This window comes from Artemia franciscana, chromosome 7 (genome assembly GCF_032884065.1).
Source record: "Artemia franciscana chromosome 7, ASM3288406v1, whole genome shotgun sequence".
NCBI classification, from domain to species: Eukaryota; Metazoa; Arthropoda; class Branchiopoda; order Anostraca; family Artemiidae; genus Artemia; species Artemia franciscana.
In genome coordinates this window covers 22,546,439-22,561,523 of record NC_088869.1, presented here as the reverse complement: position 1 = coordinate 22,561,523, position 15,085 = coordinate 22,546,439, and the positions used below count along the sequence as shown (strand labels likewise).

Here is a 15,085-nt window from a genome sequence, read left to right as displayed (position 1 = left end):
GAATGAGCCCTCTCCCAATGTTCTACAATTACTTGTTCAATACGATCAACTATGAAAAAATACATTTCCGTTCTTTGCGTGTTTAGTCCTTCTCAGAAAAAATACAAATCCCCCTTTTTGGATATGGGCTTAAAACCTCTGCTATGGCGTTCTCTGATATTCTAAATTTGATGGTGTAATTTTATCATTACTTACCCCTTCTAATTTTTTCGGGATCGTTTCCCTTCCTTTAAAAAAAAATAAATTACACAAATTTTGTATGCTAATAATTTTAATGGGTAACTTTGAACCTAATGAATCTTACATATTTGGGATCATCATGAAAAACAGACATTTCTGGTGCATATATTGCTATCAACATTACTATTTTTGAAATTTTGGGTACTAGGCTTATCCTTCCCCCCATAAAAAATTCCCCCCATGCAAAATTGAGCAGCCACAGAAAAAAAAATAATAAAAAAGAGAGTGTTTTGGAATATTCTACCAATTTTCCAAAATATAGGCAGAAAATGTAATGTTGTATGTCTTACGGTAATCATTTTTACATTTTAATTTTATTTGATAATTTTTTTCGTGTTTCTGGCGATTGACTTAACATAGCAGGGTAAAATAAAGTTTAATATTATGGATCTGGGTGTGATATCAACCCCAAAGGCAAACTTATTAGACATCCCGAAGTTTTTGAACAAAACAAATATCTTTGAATTTGGTTCGACATCATAAGGGTTAGAGGAGGGCTGGATAGTGAAAAAGGAACCAAGAGGGAGGCTGACTACCCTCTGTAGCTTTTGGCCTTTAAAAACGACACGAAAACTTTCAATTGCCAATCAAATAATCCGCCTACCAAGTTTCTAAAATAGGCCCTTCCATTTGAAGTGGGTAAGAAAGAAGTTTTGATAATTTCCGACCGATTTTGCGGGAGGAATAAGCCAGACATTGAAATTTTGGTTACTATTGGTATGGGCTATTCTTTATTTACAATTCATTTCTGCGCAGTTTTTGAAAGGAAAACAACAATATTTTTTTTTTGTCTCTCTGCGACTTTGCAAAAGACTCAATTCCTAGCTTAAACTGTGCACTTAATTAAAAACCATCTAAAAAAAACCCAAAAAAACTAGACTTGTAAAACGCATACAATGTTTAAGATGCATCCACATGACTGATATGTGTAAAATGATGAATATACTGAATCTGGGCCATTCAAGGAGAAAAGAAAGTCGTAATTTTTCAACCGGTGACAGGTGATACAAGTGAGGCTCTAAGTCAAAAAGAGTACAAAACTTCATACTTGGAATTATGACACAAAGATACACTAGTATCGTTAATTCACACTACCCAATAAACAAATTAAGCGCAATTCGAATTTTACCATAGAAAGTAAAAAAAAAAATCTAATTTTGCCCTCAGCTGCTGATAATAATGTTAATTATAATATTTTCTCTATGGGAAGTGTTTAAAAAAGTCCTTTATGTTGCAATTTATTGGCGTTCCAACCTTAAGCCGAGATGATGACTTACTAAACAGTATTTGTCAATCTATCAAACAGTTCGTTGTAACGAACTCAGCTCAAATGTACGCCAAACTACCGTTACTTGGCCTGTCTCCTGATTCCAAATATATAAAATTCATTAAGTTTAATTTTAACCATCAGAAGCTACGAGCCTGAGAAAATCTGCCTGATTTTTAAAAATTAAAACGGAAATTAAAAAGTTCTAGTGCTCTTTTAAGTGACCAAAAAGAATGGAGGGCAACTAGTCCCTCCCTCATGCCCCGTTTTCCCCAATAGCATCCTATAACATCCAAAATTATGAGATAGCCAATTTGTTCAGCATAGTTGAAAGATCTAATAACTATGCATCTGGGAATTACATGACCCCCACAGCCCCTAGAAAAAGGGCTGTAAGTTATGAAACTTGACCATTTGTTATCGGCAAATATAACAGTTGTTTTTTTGGGGAAGGGGAGGAGGGGAGGGAGTAGAAAGTTTCTGAAGGGAGGGGAAAATTTCTGCAGATGGAATTTTTTACCGGCAGAGTTTTCCGTAGGGAGAAGAACTTTCCGGCTAGGCAGGAATTTTCCAGGGAAAATTTTGCACGGGAGGAATTTGACGGAATTTATGTAGGGAGTTTTTTTTTTTTCATTTGACTTACTTTCTCTTTGGCAACTTAAATTTATATGTGAAGATGTTCTGGGGTACTGCTCGGGGGAAATTTTTGCGGGAGGGGAGGGTAAAGATTTTCAGTATAATTAGGAAAACGATCAGAAATTAAATAAAAAAACAAGTTTTTTTTCAAATGAAAGTAAGGAGAATTTTCCAGAGCGAGCTTTCAGCAGGAAATTTTCTGGGGGAGGGGGGATTTAATTTTCCATTGAGGAATTTTTCATCGATTGCGGAAGAATTTTCCACGAGTGTGGTGGCGGGTTTTCCGCTTATATTTGAAAAACGATCAGAAATTAAATTAAAAAAAAAACTAGCAATCTCAGCCGAATCCTAACCACAAAATACTTTTTGAAGAATCTACCCTTATTATCAATGGCCTAGGCATAAAGCAGGTAGTTCGAGAAGCAATTGAAATCAGACTTAAGATTAATAATAACATTTCCTTAAATATGGACTTGGGGGGATATTCACTAAATGCTCAATACATAAATTTAATTAAAAATGATCTTACAAAATATTTAAAAAAAACAGTAGACATTAACACAGAAGCAGTTACAAAAAGACGTTCGAGTTTAGCTGCCAAAAAGGCAAGATTAGCAATAAAAACGTGTTTTTAATTATTCTTCTTTCATTTCAATGAATTGCCTTTCACTTCGTTTTATTTATCAGTCCTTTCGCTGAAGTTAGGATACTGTTTCAAAGACTTTCCATTTTAGTTTTATTGGTTGTATGCTGTTGTAAGTCTTTTTTCTTTTATATATTTATGTTTTATTAAGGAAGACCCTTGGACATAGAGCCAAAACATTCATTCAAATTAGGATTTTACTGTCTTACAAAAAGAATTCTCTATTGTTCTTCTTGTGTTTGATGTTTGTGATGGAAAAGCAGTGTGGTCTTCGTCGCTATTTATTCCAATTCTTTAAGAGCGACTCGATAAAAACAAGGGCCAAGTAATTGTAACAGTAAGCTTATTTAAAGTATTAAAAAACTTTAGCTCAAATAGCGATGGATTGAGGAGGGGACAGATCTCTTATATAAGGGCTAATTTCTTTTCGTTTTAAGTTTTAATGTTGCTCCTTAATTTCGGTTCTCTTTTCTTTTATGTATCAATTTATGTCTACAGTCAATGAAAACCGTGAAAATATTCAGCAAAACATCTGCAGCCAATAGGCCCACAAACAATAAGTTTGCTAACCAATCAAATAAACTATCTCTTATCATAGTTTCAAATTTTAAACAATTTTCAGAACTTATACCTCTTATTATGCGATATAATGAAAAGACTTGATGAAAATTGCTTGAACAAACAAGATAACAATATTTAATAAATCTAAGAACATTACATGATAAGAAAACTATATTTTATTTAGGGATAAACTTGCCACATATACTTTGACCAAAATTTGTGTACCAAAGATTAATTCTGACTCTATATATAGAGCTGGCCTAATACTGTTACTATATTTTGATCATTAAAAACCGTCACATGGGTGACGGTCCATTAATAGCTCTTAAATAGCAACCATCAATGAGCTTAAACAACATTTTTATGAAAATATGAGGGTATTCCCGAGGATTTTCGTTTGGGGAGGGGGAGTAGCTATAGAAAAGGACTTTTGTCCGGTCACTACATGGTCAAAATTGTATATTTTTAGTGCTTTTCTGTGTCTTTTGGAAGGTTCAAACATCCCCATTCCTGGGCACAGACGTGAGAGCAGTCTGTATTTTGTTAGGATATGATTTTTTAAGACTTTCTTGTATCACTACTCGGAATATGAGTAAAAAATACATAAGAAATGATCCGAGCTAATTATCTGTTTAGGTGCAATTACATACTATTTGCTCACTTCTGTTTTTAGTTTTTTTTTCACATTTTTTTTTTACAAAATGATTTAAATTCTCCTACACGCTTAATATCCCCAAGAATTAAAATGACGAAAGAATACTTTCATATAGGAAGCTAAAAAAATTTTGCAGCTATAGCTAAGCTTCTAACTTTTGTCTTTCATTTTTAAGGTTTTTCAATTGTTGTAATTCCTTGCTAAAATGCATGCAAATATTTTGCAATTACTATGTTTTTTGTTCTTTACGCAATTTAATGTCTTTCATACTGAGTCTTTTCAAAGATATTTGATTATTAAAGCAAGTCTAATTTCTAATAACGATTTCTACTAAGCTTCAAACTTTTGTTTCTCTTGTTTAGAGTTTTTGAATTGTTGCAGTTCCTTGTTAAAATATATACAAATATTTTTGTAATTACGATGTTTTTGCTACTTACGCAATTTAATGTATTTTTTATAGTGCAGTCTTTTCAAAGATATTTGATTATTGAAGCTAGTCCGATTTCTAACAACTATAGATAGGCTATTTAGCTTCAAACTTTTGGTTTTCTTTTTAAGGTTTTTGAATTGTCGGAAACCTTTGTCAAAATATAGAATCATCATTTATAATAATTGCAATTTTTTTTTGGGGGGGGAGGCCTTCCAACTGACATAATATAACTGCTTCGGTTCAAACCTGTAAGCTTAATCACGTAGCGAGTTGACTTTATCAAACAAAAAAAAAAAAAAAGCAATCTAATTTTAAAATTGTGAGGTATTTTCCTAGTTTGAATTAAAACATTAAAATTATTGTTCAGGTACCGTAAATATTTTTGCAGTTTACATAATACCTTCAACGATTCTGAACTGAGCTTAAAAAAATTTGCAACTTTATATTCACGTCTTAAAAAGACATTGCTTATGCTAATAACAAAACAAATTTGGTAATGATGTTTTTCTAACAACGATTTCTACTAAACTTCAACCTTTTGGTTTTCTTTTTTAAGGTTTTTGAATTGTTGTAAAATTCGGTAAGAAAACAAAAAAATATAACAAAAGAAATCCAGAAATAACGTTCGGAAGAAATAACGTATGCTGTTCTGGAATTTTTTTTTTCTCTTATAATAGCAACAATTGTAGACGTGTTTTTTTTTAACTTGGGAATATTTTCAAGGACTATGAAATGAAAATAGTATGACGTGGCACTCCACGTTAGCCTATCCTGAACTTCGTCCTGTCTTTTCAAAGATATTTCATTACTGACGCAAGTCCGATTTCTAACACCGATTGTCTACTAAGCTTCAAACTTTTGGCTTTCCTTTTTAAGGTTTTTAAATTTTTGTAATCCCTTGTCAAAATATGTACAAATATTTTGCATTACCAGTTTTTTGCTCTTTAAGCAATTTAATGTATTTTCATACTGTTGTCTTCTCAAAGATATTTGATTATTCAAACATGTCCGATTTCTAACTATGATTTCCACTAAACTTGAAACTTTTGGTTTTCTTTTTTAAGGTTTTTGAATTGTTGTAATTCCTTGTTAAAATATATAAATATATTTTTGCAATTACCAGTTTTTTGCTCTTTACGCATTTTAATGTCCATTCATACAGTTACTTTTCAAAAATATTTGATTATCAAATCAAGTCCGAGTTCTAACAACGATTTCTGCTAAACTTCAAACTTTTGGTTTTCTTTTTTAAGGTTTTTGAAATGTTGTAACCCCTTGTCAAAATGTATATAAATATTTTTGCAATTACCAGTTTTTTGCTCTTTAAGCAATATAATGTAATCTTTTCCGTGGATGAAAATCTTCAATTTTTCCACACAAGTGTGACATAATTTTTCCACATAAGTGTGATAACATCATAGCAATACTGATGTTTATAAAAATGACGTCACTCGTATAATTTTTTTTCCAAAATTAGGGCTATTGACGAATTTTCTCAAACTTTTGAGCTCTACATACACAATTAGAGCTCAAAAATCATTTGACTTCTTTAATTTCATAACTTTGAAACAAAATCTTTGCATAAGGTTTACTGTATATATTTTTAAAATCTAAAAACGAACAAGAATTAATTTAAAAAAATGAACCTTACTTGAGGTTTGGGAGATTTAAAATTGAATACTAAAATTTACTGATTTAATGGCCAACGAAAGACAACTGAGAGTCTTGTAAATTGGTCTTTTATTTTATACAGTGTACTTAAGTACCTTTCTGCTCCTAAGCGTGATTTGTTCCGTTAATTTTGTGCTTACAGTTCAGCGCTAATTTTTTTTTTTTTTTTTTTTAGTATTCTATAAATTAACCGAAACATCACGAGTCAGCTTATTTGAACCAATATTGCAGATCTATATTGGATAAACTGAGAAGCAATATTTTTTTTTCATTTTAAGCTTAACCTTCCCTCTTTACTTACATAAAAAAAAATCTCTTTTTAATTAATTGTTTTTAAGACCGATTATGACCCCTTATCTACAAAACCGCAGTTAATCTGTTTTTTATTATTCCAGGTTGAGGAAAGACCATTTAGAGGCAGGCACGGGCGAAGAGAGGGAGGGAAATCCTAAATTTTTGCGAATTTCTTGGCACTTATCAAATATTTTTTATGATTGGTCCCGCAACAAAACTCCTGTTTTTATGTTTGCTTAGATGGATACTACGGACTAAAACACGAAACTCATCACACAAGAATTTACACCTCCCCCCCCCAACCTATTCTGTCAAGCAACGTATGGCCACTACCTTATAATGTCACTTTTCATTACTGGGTACAGACATTGAAATCGTTCTCTTTTAATGGGCAGTGTGAACTAAAACTTACAGTTTTCGTAATGCCATGGTTCCCCGTCAATAAATATCAATGCCCTGTCTAAACCAAGAATACTCTATCTATTATAAATATTTTTTTTTTTAAATATTTTAAAAGAATGTTTAAACAATACTTAAAAGATGGTTGATGTCCAAGTAAGACCATGGTCACACTTTCTCGGTGAAAACAAAATTAAACACGATTACACCCAATAAAGTTAGGTAGGATCAGCTTTCAAACTTAATACTTAGCCTACTAATACTGTATCTAAGTCAAGCTCGTTCCATAGATGCGGCACTAGTGTGGCTAGAGCATAACTCGTACAAAACCTGAAAAAGACTGGGGATCGGGAATATTTGCTACATTTATATAGAGCGTAAATCATACTTCTTAATTTTGTCCTGTTGGATGGGTTTCTGAGCAGGTGGTGGCGTGTCTTTCTTTTGGTCTTCATGCTGAACTAACATTTGATTCGGTGCCGATTCCGTTCTCTGTCTCCAAGGATCTAGCTGCGGCGGAATACAATGGTTTCCCCAGCTTTGGCCATTCTGAGAAGGAGCTTGGACCTAGATAAGAGCAATACAAGTTACAATGTCTATTAGATTGAACTTAAACACTCTAAAGGCACGGACACATTAAGACCTATAACCCCAAGCCAATTTAATTGTGGTTCCACGGGCCATATTTATGGATGACAAAATATACCCATTCCAAAACAGAGGTCCAATCGAGCACTAAAACTAGATGCAAAAACTATGCCTTTTGACCAACTTTTTCTAATGGACTTCGACAGCCCATCTAGCTTTGGTAGCAACTCTGATTACGTTTAGATGACCCTCACTCCTTCCCCCCAAGGAAGTAAGGTTAGCAGCAGCTCCACTCACTGTGATGGGTATGATTTCAATGCCTCTCACGCCCCACCTCCATGCAAAGGGCAGATTAATCCCTGATCGTCCGAAAAGAAAAGTTAGAACAATAACTGTTACCTCTAATCAAATTTGGATGAGATTGGACAACCCCTTTCGATAGATGCCCAGATAATAAAAATTTTAGAACCCCTTCAACCTAAAGAGGTTGCCCATATTTCTATGGAAACCTACTTTCAGATATATCCACTCACTGGGACAGAAATCTGACATTACTTAGAACTTTTGTTCTGAATGATCTGAGCTTGCTTAAAAAAAAACAGAAACAAATTCTATTTTCACAAGTTTTTATGCCTTTTCTGCGTGTTTTTTAATAAAAAAAAAGATACAAAAGCAAATCAAGAAAAAAAATTACTTAAGCTAGATGAATAAAGCTGAACCTCAGCAATGGAACGATAGTGAGATCCTTATGTTATGTTGAAACATCAAAATCAGTTGACGGCAGAATAAAAACATACCAAAAACTTATACAGAGAAAATAAATCTTAAACTTAGATGAATTACACACGCAAAGCTGGTTTCAAATATCATTCGGTACTTTTAAAAAGGATTACCTGTTCAAAAAACAAAGTTAGCATTTGCATATGTTTAACAAGCCATTCTACTGAACACTTTTATAATGTTACATGAGAGAGAAAAAGAGACGTAACTGTCCTTTAATTTCATGGTAGAAAAAACTAGCTTCAATTTCACTGTTTACATCTGTGACGTATTTTTGAAAACCAAACGCAATGTTTCTTGAATATCATAGGCAGCGCAATAGCGCTGCCTACGTAATGAGCGATGTGGGCATAATGTATTATTATTATTATATATTTATTTTTGGTTTGTTTGTTTTAGACCAGGGCACTTCGTATCGAAAGAGTTGTGGCAGAAACTTCGGAAAGTGCTCATTTGATAGGTAATTGAAAAAGCTAGTATCCTTTTTAACATTTGAAAGTAATTGAGTGGCAACTAACCCCCTTCCAACGCCCACCATTTTCCCAAAAACATCCAATCATAATTTAGAGATAACAATCTTGTTGAACGTAGTTGAAAGGTCCGGAAATTATGTCTTTGATGATGATGATGACAGCCCCCCCCCCACACACAGCCCTTAGGACAAGGGTTGTAAGTTAAGCCCTGGGGCATAAAAGGTTTATAAAGAGAGGGTGATCGTATAAACTTCGGAGGGGGCGCATTAGATTGGTAATCAGAAATTGTATTGCACTTTTTAAGATTCAGTGATCGGGGAGTGGATACCCCCCTCCCCCCACACAACCTCGTATTTTCCCGGAATACATCTGGTAGAAATTTTGAGATGGCCTTTTGTTGTCGTAGGAACTACGAAAAAGTCTCATTTGACTGGAAATTGAAAGAACAAGTGCCCTTTTTAATAGACAAAAGTGACTGGAGAGCAAGAAGCCCCCCCCCCCATCCACAACGACCATCAATTCCCAAACATATCTAATCAAAATTTTGAGATAACCATTTTATTCAGCGTAATTAAAAGGTCTGGAAATTATGTCTTTAAGGATGACAGCCCCACTGCCACCACCACCTCTAGGGCAAGGGCTGTAAGTTATACCCCAAGGGCATATAAGTTCTATGGAAAGGGTGGTTATAAAAACCCATGAGTGGGCTCATTTGATTGGAAATCAGATGTTCTTGTGCGAGTCAAAGTGATCGGAGGGCAGTTTCCCCATCATATTTCCCACAAATACATTTCCACAAATACTACTACTTCTATTGCGACTACTTGTAAGGCTAAGAGTGTTGAGATGAAATTTCAAGAAGTATCTGAACATACAGGTTATCAAAAGGACACATCAGCAATGTCATAGCAATGGCTAATTGTATTAAGTTAAAACAAGGACTTGATGAGAGGGATGTTCTACTGACCAAAAGAAAATATATCAATACTACTGCTGCTAGTAGTACTACCGCTATTTAATGCTATTACTAGAAATATCAATACTATTACTGTGACGTATTATGCCTAAGGGTTGGAGATGAAATTTTCAAGGAATTTTGAGGGGGCGAGGTGAACTGAACCACAATACGGCGAGGTGAACTGAATCGCAATACGCTGTCTGTATGCAGGTCGTCATAGGGGTGTAACAGCAACATCTTAGGAATGGTTTGGTGTGTGAAGCTGAAACTAACACGGCTTGTTGTGAGGGATTTTTAACTAACCCAAAGAAAATATTTGCACCCTAGAGCTACTGCTTTTACTCAAATTACTACTAATGTTACTATTATTACTAATTTTATTACTACTAAAGCTTAAGCTACTAAAATTAATTCTACTGCCACTACTACTACTACTGCTACTAAAACTAAGAATATTGAGGAAAAAAATTTGGGCTGTATAAAATCTGTACAGAACTAATTCGAAACACATTATGCCCACAAAATTTGTCAAGCGGAAGCATCAGAAATGCTTCAGGAACGGTTGGTGGTATTAAGCTGAAACTTTCAGCGTCTGTTGAAGAAACAAAAGGTGTTATGCACATACTGCTACTAATGCTGCTACAACTATTATTACTGCGCAAGCTAAGGGTATTAAAGTGAAGCATTCAATGAATATTTAGAAGGATGTTGAACTAAATTAAAAAAAAAAAACTATCAGCATGTGGACTTTCAAAAAGGTGACAAAGCAATATCTGAAGAACAACTTATATTATTAAGTTAAACCTTTAAGGGTAAATTGTGTGAGATTTTGAACTAGCCAGAAGGCACTATGTGTATACTTTTGATACTACCAATACAGCTACTGTAACTAATGACGCTAAGGGTATTACGTTGAAGCTTTAAGGGAACGTTTAGAAGAAGTTTCAATTAAACGGAAAAACTATATGCATAACGGTTTTCAAAAGGGCATATAAGCAATATAATAGCAGTACCTCTCTATAATAGCTGAAAATATCATTGACACTTTTAAAGAAGCTAATTTGATTCAAAATTAAAAGTTCTGGTGCCCTTCTTAAGAGTAAAAAAAGATTGGAGGGAAATCAGCCCTTCTCGCACATTCATTTTCCAACCGCATCCAGGCAAAATCTTGAGACAGCAATTTTGTTCAGCATATTAGAACGATTCAGCAACTATGTGTTTAGGGACATTGGGCATGTAAAACCCCCAAAATTATGCAATTGGCCCATTGTACTTTGAGAATAAATGTTGCTCTAAACAAATAAAAAGGTATTGTGGATTTGGTTGCCAATAATACACCTCAGCAATATATTGAGAACGACTGGGGGTATTATGTTGAAAATTCTGGAGCTACTACTATTACTACTTCTGCTCTTACAATTTAAATAAATAAAAAAACTGTAAGTTTATCCAGGTTGTCAAAGAGCATAGATATAATTTTTGGGAATGATATTGAGTTTTGTTTTTCAGGTCAACTTTAGGAGTTATAAAATTAAATAAAAAATACAGTTTGTGTCAGGACTAAAAATATTGAAAAATTTTCTCCAACATACAAATAGCAACCCAAACAATGGATTCTTATAGAAAATAACTTAAAAGATATAAATTTTTTTTCCATGAAAAAGACTATATCAATAAAAGAACGAACAGAAATTAATTTAAAAAATCATTTCTACAAAACCAGTTTTTCAAAGAAAATTAAAGAGCTCCATTAAGTCAAAACTGAGCAGAAATAAAGTTAAATTATCTTCCAAGCGTAAAACTACCACGAATCAATATCAGCAAATAAATGAAACTCAAAACGCACAGAAATTACATTAAACAGCTGAGTCAAACTCAAAACGAGCAAAAATTAACATGCGTAGTGCATTTAACCCCCATGCCTTCTCAAGACCAGAACATAATTTGCGCTTTACTGAAAACACAATATGTTTTCAATGTTTTTACTTTTTTGCTTTCATAAATAAAAATTATCAAAACTTTAAGCATAAGGATTTTTCTTTCCTCACTTTGAGCTTGACACGGAAATTTATTGTAGTTCTATTCGTTTTGAGTTTCATTTATCTATTGATAGTGATTTGTGGTAGTTTTACACTTGGAAGATTATTTGACTTAATTTCTCCTTGTTTTTGGCTTAATGGAGCTCCACTTTTCTTTGTAAAAACTTGTTTTGGGGATTTTTTTTAAATTAATGTAAGAAAGGAAATCACAGTCTACCCATAAAACAGTTCATGGTAACGAATTGTTAGCAAGGAGCGGCTCAACTTAATAGTAACCCGAGACTCTAAAAAAAAGAAATTTTGATAATAATTAATACATCGAATGGATGGAAATTTTATGCTAATTCCAAATATATTGAACACATTAAGTTATCCACTTATATCCACTAGAAGCTACGAGCGTGAAAAAATATATCAGCCAGATCTTCAAAAAAGGGGGGCTCTCAAAAAGTCAATTGATCTTAGTGAAAATCACACCATCAGATTCAGCATATCAAAGAACCCTATAGTAGAAATTTCTAGCTCCTATGAAAAAATGGTGGGTTTTATTTTATTGTTTTTTTTTTTTTGGTTAGAGTTGATTGTATCGATCCCAATGGTCCTCAATACTGCTCAATACTACTTGAGTAGTACTACTACCAGTACTACTAGTAGCTAGTAGTACTACCGCTATTCAATACTATTACTAGAAATATCAATACTAATATTGTGACTATTATTACAATTATGCCTAAGGGTTGGAGATGAAATTTTCAAGGAATTTTGAGGGGGGAGGTGAACTGAATCACTACACGCTGTCTGCATGCAGGTCGTCATAAGGGTGTAGCAGCAATATCTTAGGAATGGTTTGGTGTTCAAGGAATTTTTTTTTATTTGGTTAGAGTTGATTGTATCGATCCCAATGGTCATAAGAGATCAGAAGGGAGAGTGCTCAATCGAACTAAAATTAGAAGTTCTCATACCCTTTTAAAGTGGCCAAAAAGACCGGAGGGTAACTAGCCCCCTTTTCCACACCCTTCTCCCCCAAAGACATCTGATGAAAATTTTGAGACAACCATTTGGCTCAACATATTTTAAAGGTTCAATAGCTATGCCTCTGAGGAAGAAATGACCCGCATAACTTCGGGGGAAAGGCTGTAAGTAATTCAATTTGCGCAATATTTGCATATTGCATTTGTTAATGGGAAACATAAAGAAATTTTCTGTGGGGAGGATTTTCCATGGAGAGAATTTCCACTGGAGAGACAACATTTTTAGGAGAATTTTCTAGGGAGAAACTTTACAAGGAGGGAACCTTCCAGAATTCCTATACAAAATTCTTTTTATTTGTTTTACTTTCTTTTGGGCTGTTCAATTTTACTGCAGATTTTCCGCGGGATGACTTTTTACAGTGGAATTTCCTCCGACATTCGTAAAAGAAACTTTCCATTGGACAGGGGAATTTTTGAGGAAAACTTTCCACAGAGGGGTAGATTTCCGGCATGATTTAAAAACAATAAGAAATTCAATAGACAATTTTTTTTTTCAAATGAAAGTCAGGGAAATTTTACAGTGGGTGTTTTCCTGAGAAAATTTTCAGAAGGGGGGGGGGAAGGATTTCGTGGGAGACTGTCCAAAGATTGGGAAGGTAGATTCCACGGCATAATTTGAAAAACGATTAGAAACTAAATTTAAAAGAAAAAGTTTTTCAACTGCAAGTAATGAGCAACTTTACAATTAAAAACGATTAGGAACTATTTCGTAAATGAGAAGAGGCTGCCCCCTCCTCAATCCCTTACTCTTTACGATGAAGTTTGACTTTTTGTCGAATTTCTTTAAGAACGATTCCACTTAAGTGCCGTTTATTCGGAATAAGAAGCTTTTTTAAAGGACTAAAAACCTTTAGTGTGAAGAGGAAGGGAATGCGGAGGAAGCAGCCCCTCTCACATACGGAGTAATTCTTATTTGTTTTAAGTTTTAATATTGCTGCTTACTTGCAGTTGAGATCTTGTTATTTGTTATTCAATTTTAACAGGACTTTGACAAAATGTTCTGTCGCCACCGCTATAAACTGAACCTACTTCATTTACAGAAAGAAAGCTGGTTTTGTTTCCCCCCAAACAGTAGAGGACGAGTGCAATGGCATGCAAACTATGACTTAAAACATTATGAAACTTTCATAAAGACAAGTAATTGTAAGTTGCCTCTGTATAAGGATTTTTTTTTCTCTCAATTTTATTGCTAAAAAGGAGAAATTCTTATCAATATTACTAATAAATAAGCAAAGTTTGCGAAAATCAGATTAAATAGAATACTTTCAATGTAAATCGAATAGAAAAATAACAAAATAATACCTGACATGGCATTTGCTGGGTTACCATATCTTGTAATGGACGAAACCCGTTCATGTCTGGGTTGACTAATTCCAGGGGGTAGCCGAATAAACGGGCCTCTTTGGAAAGTTGAGGAGATATTTGAGGGTGGTTGTGGCCGAAACTGTTGGAAGCCGGTGAAAGGCTGCTCAACGGTGAACTGGAAGGCATCCCTGTAAAACAACGAATAAGGAAGATAATTCACTGCTGCTGATTCTACTTAACTTTCGAGCTTGTTTGAGGCTTCACACAATAGAAACTTAACCAATGGCCCTAATTCCGATCAAATATCAGACATAGCAATTCTTTAGATCCCAACCGTGTCTATTAATACAATCAACTTTGACATGGGAATTTAGGAGGGAAGAAGGGAAAGGGGGAAGAAAGAGCCACAAATTTAGATAGGGGAAAAGCTACCTAAAATTGAAATTTAAAGCTATTTTAGAGCAAGTCACAAACTTGTTAAAATATACTTTATAAAGATTTAAGCTACAAGAGAGGGGGTCCATTTGCCCTTCTCTTAAATAGCACCCAGTTCAGAGGAAAACTAGTAGCTACAATTAAACAAGCAAATACTGAAGATATCGACCTCCTACACGCAGCTCCTGCATCCATTGTTTCAAGCTTTAAAACACATTGAAATGTATTTAATGGTAGGCTATAGAATGGTTGCTTACCCATTCAACTCCCCACCGGATAGCCCTCCCTCCATCTGAATAACTCTTCACCCTAAAAAATCATGACCTATTTGATTCTTCATCAAATAACTCCCAAATAGCACAGCTCCCCACCTGCACAACCCCCAACAGTCGAAATTAAGAAATACATTTTTAATTATTTCTTATGGCCCTACCACAGTTTTACAGTTGGAATTTACCAAATATTATAACAGCAAACACGTCTCTTAGCAATTTAGAAGTCCTGACAAATTATAGTCGATTTAATGTTCAAACATCATTACCATCTAACAAATACAAATTTAGGGTGCAAGGTTTATATTCTAGGTTCATACCAATGTCCACCAGTCTACCTTATACATAATTGATAGTTAACTTTTACCCAGTACTTTGGGACCGGCCACATTGTAAGTATTATTTATT

At 34.1% G+C, this 15,085-nt stretch overlaps 1 protein-coding gene across 1 annotated transcript in view; it reads right to left on the bottom strand.

Annotated features, from left to right (window-relative positions):
- Positions 1 to 15,085, bottom strand: part of LOC136029004 (uncharacterized) — an 80,672-nt gene that overhangs the window by 15,895 nt on the left and 49,692 nt on the right. Inside the window, exons 7-8 of the mRNA XM_065707009.1 lie at positions 13,968 to 14,158; positions 7,185 to 7,363 (exon numbers count right to left, since the gene is read on the bottom strand). Coding sequence (XP_065563081.1) covers positions 7,185 to 7,363; positions 13,968 to 14,158 — 370 coding nt within the window. The remainder of the gene's footprint in view (positions 1 to 7,184; positions 7,364 to 13,967; positions 14,159 to 15,085) is intronic.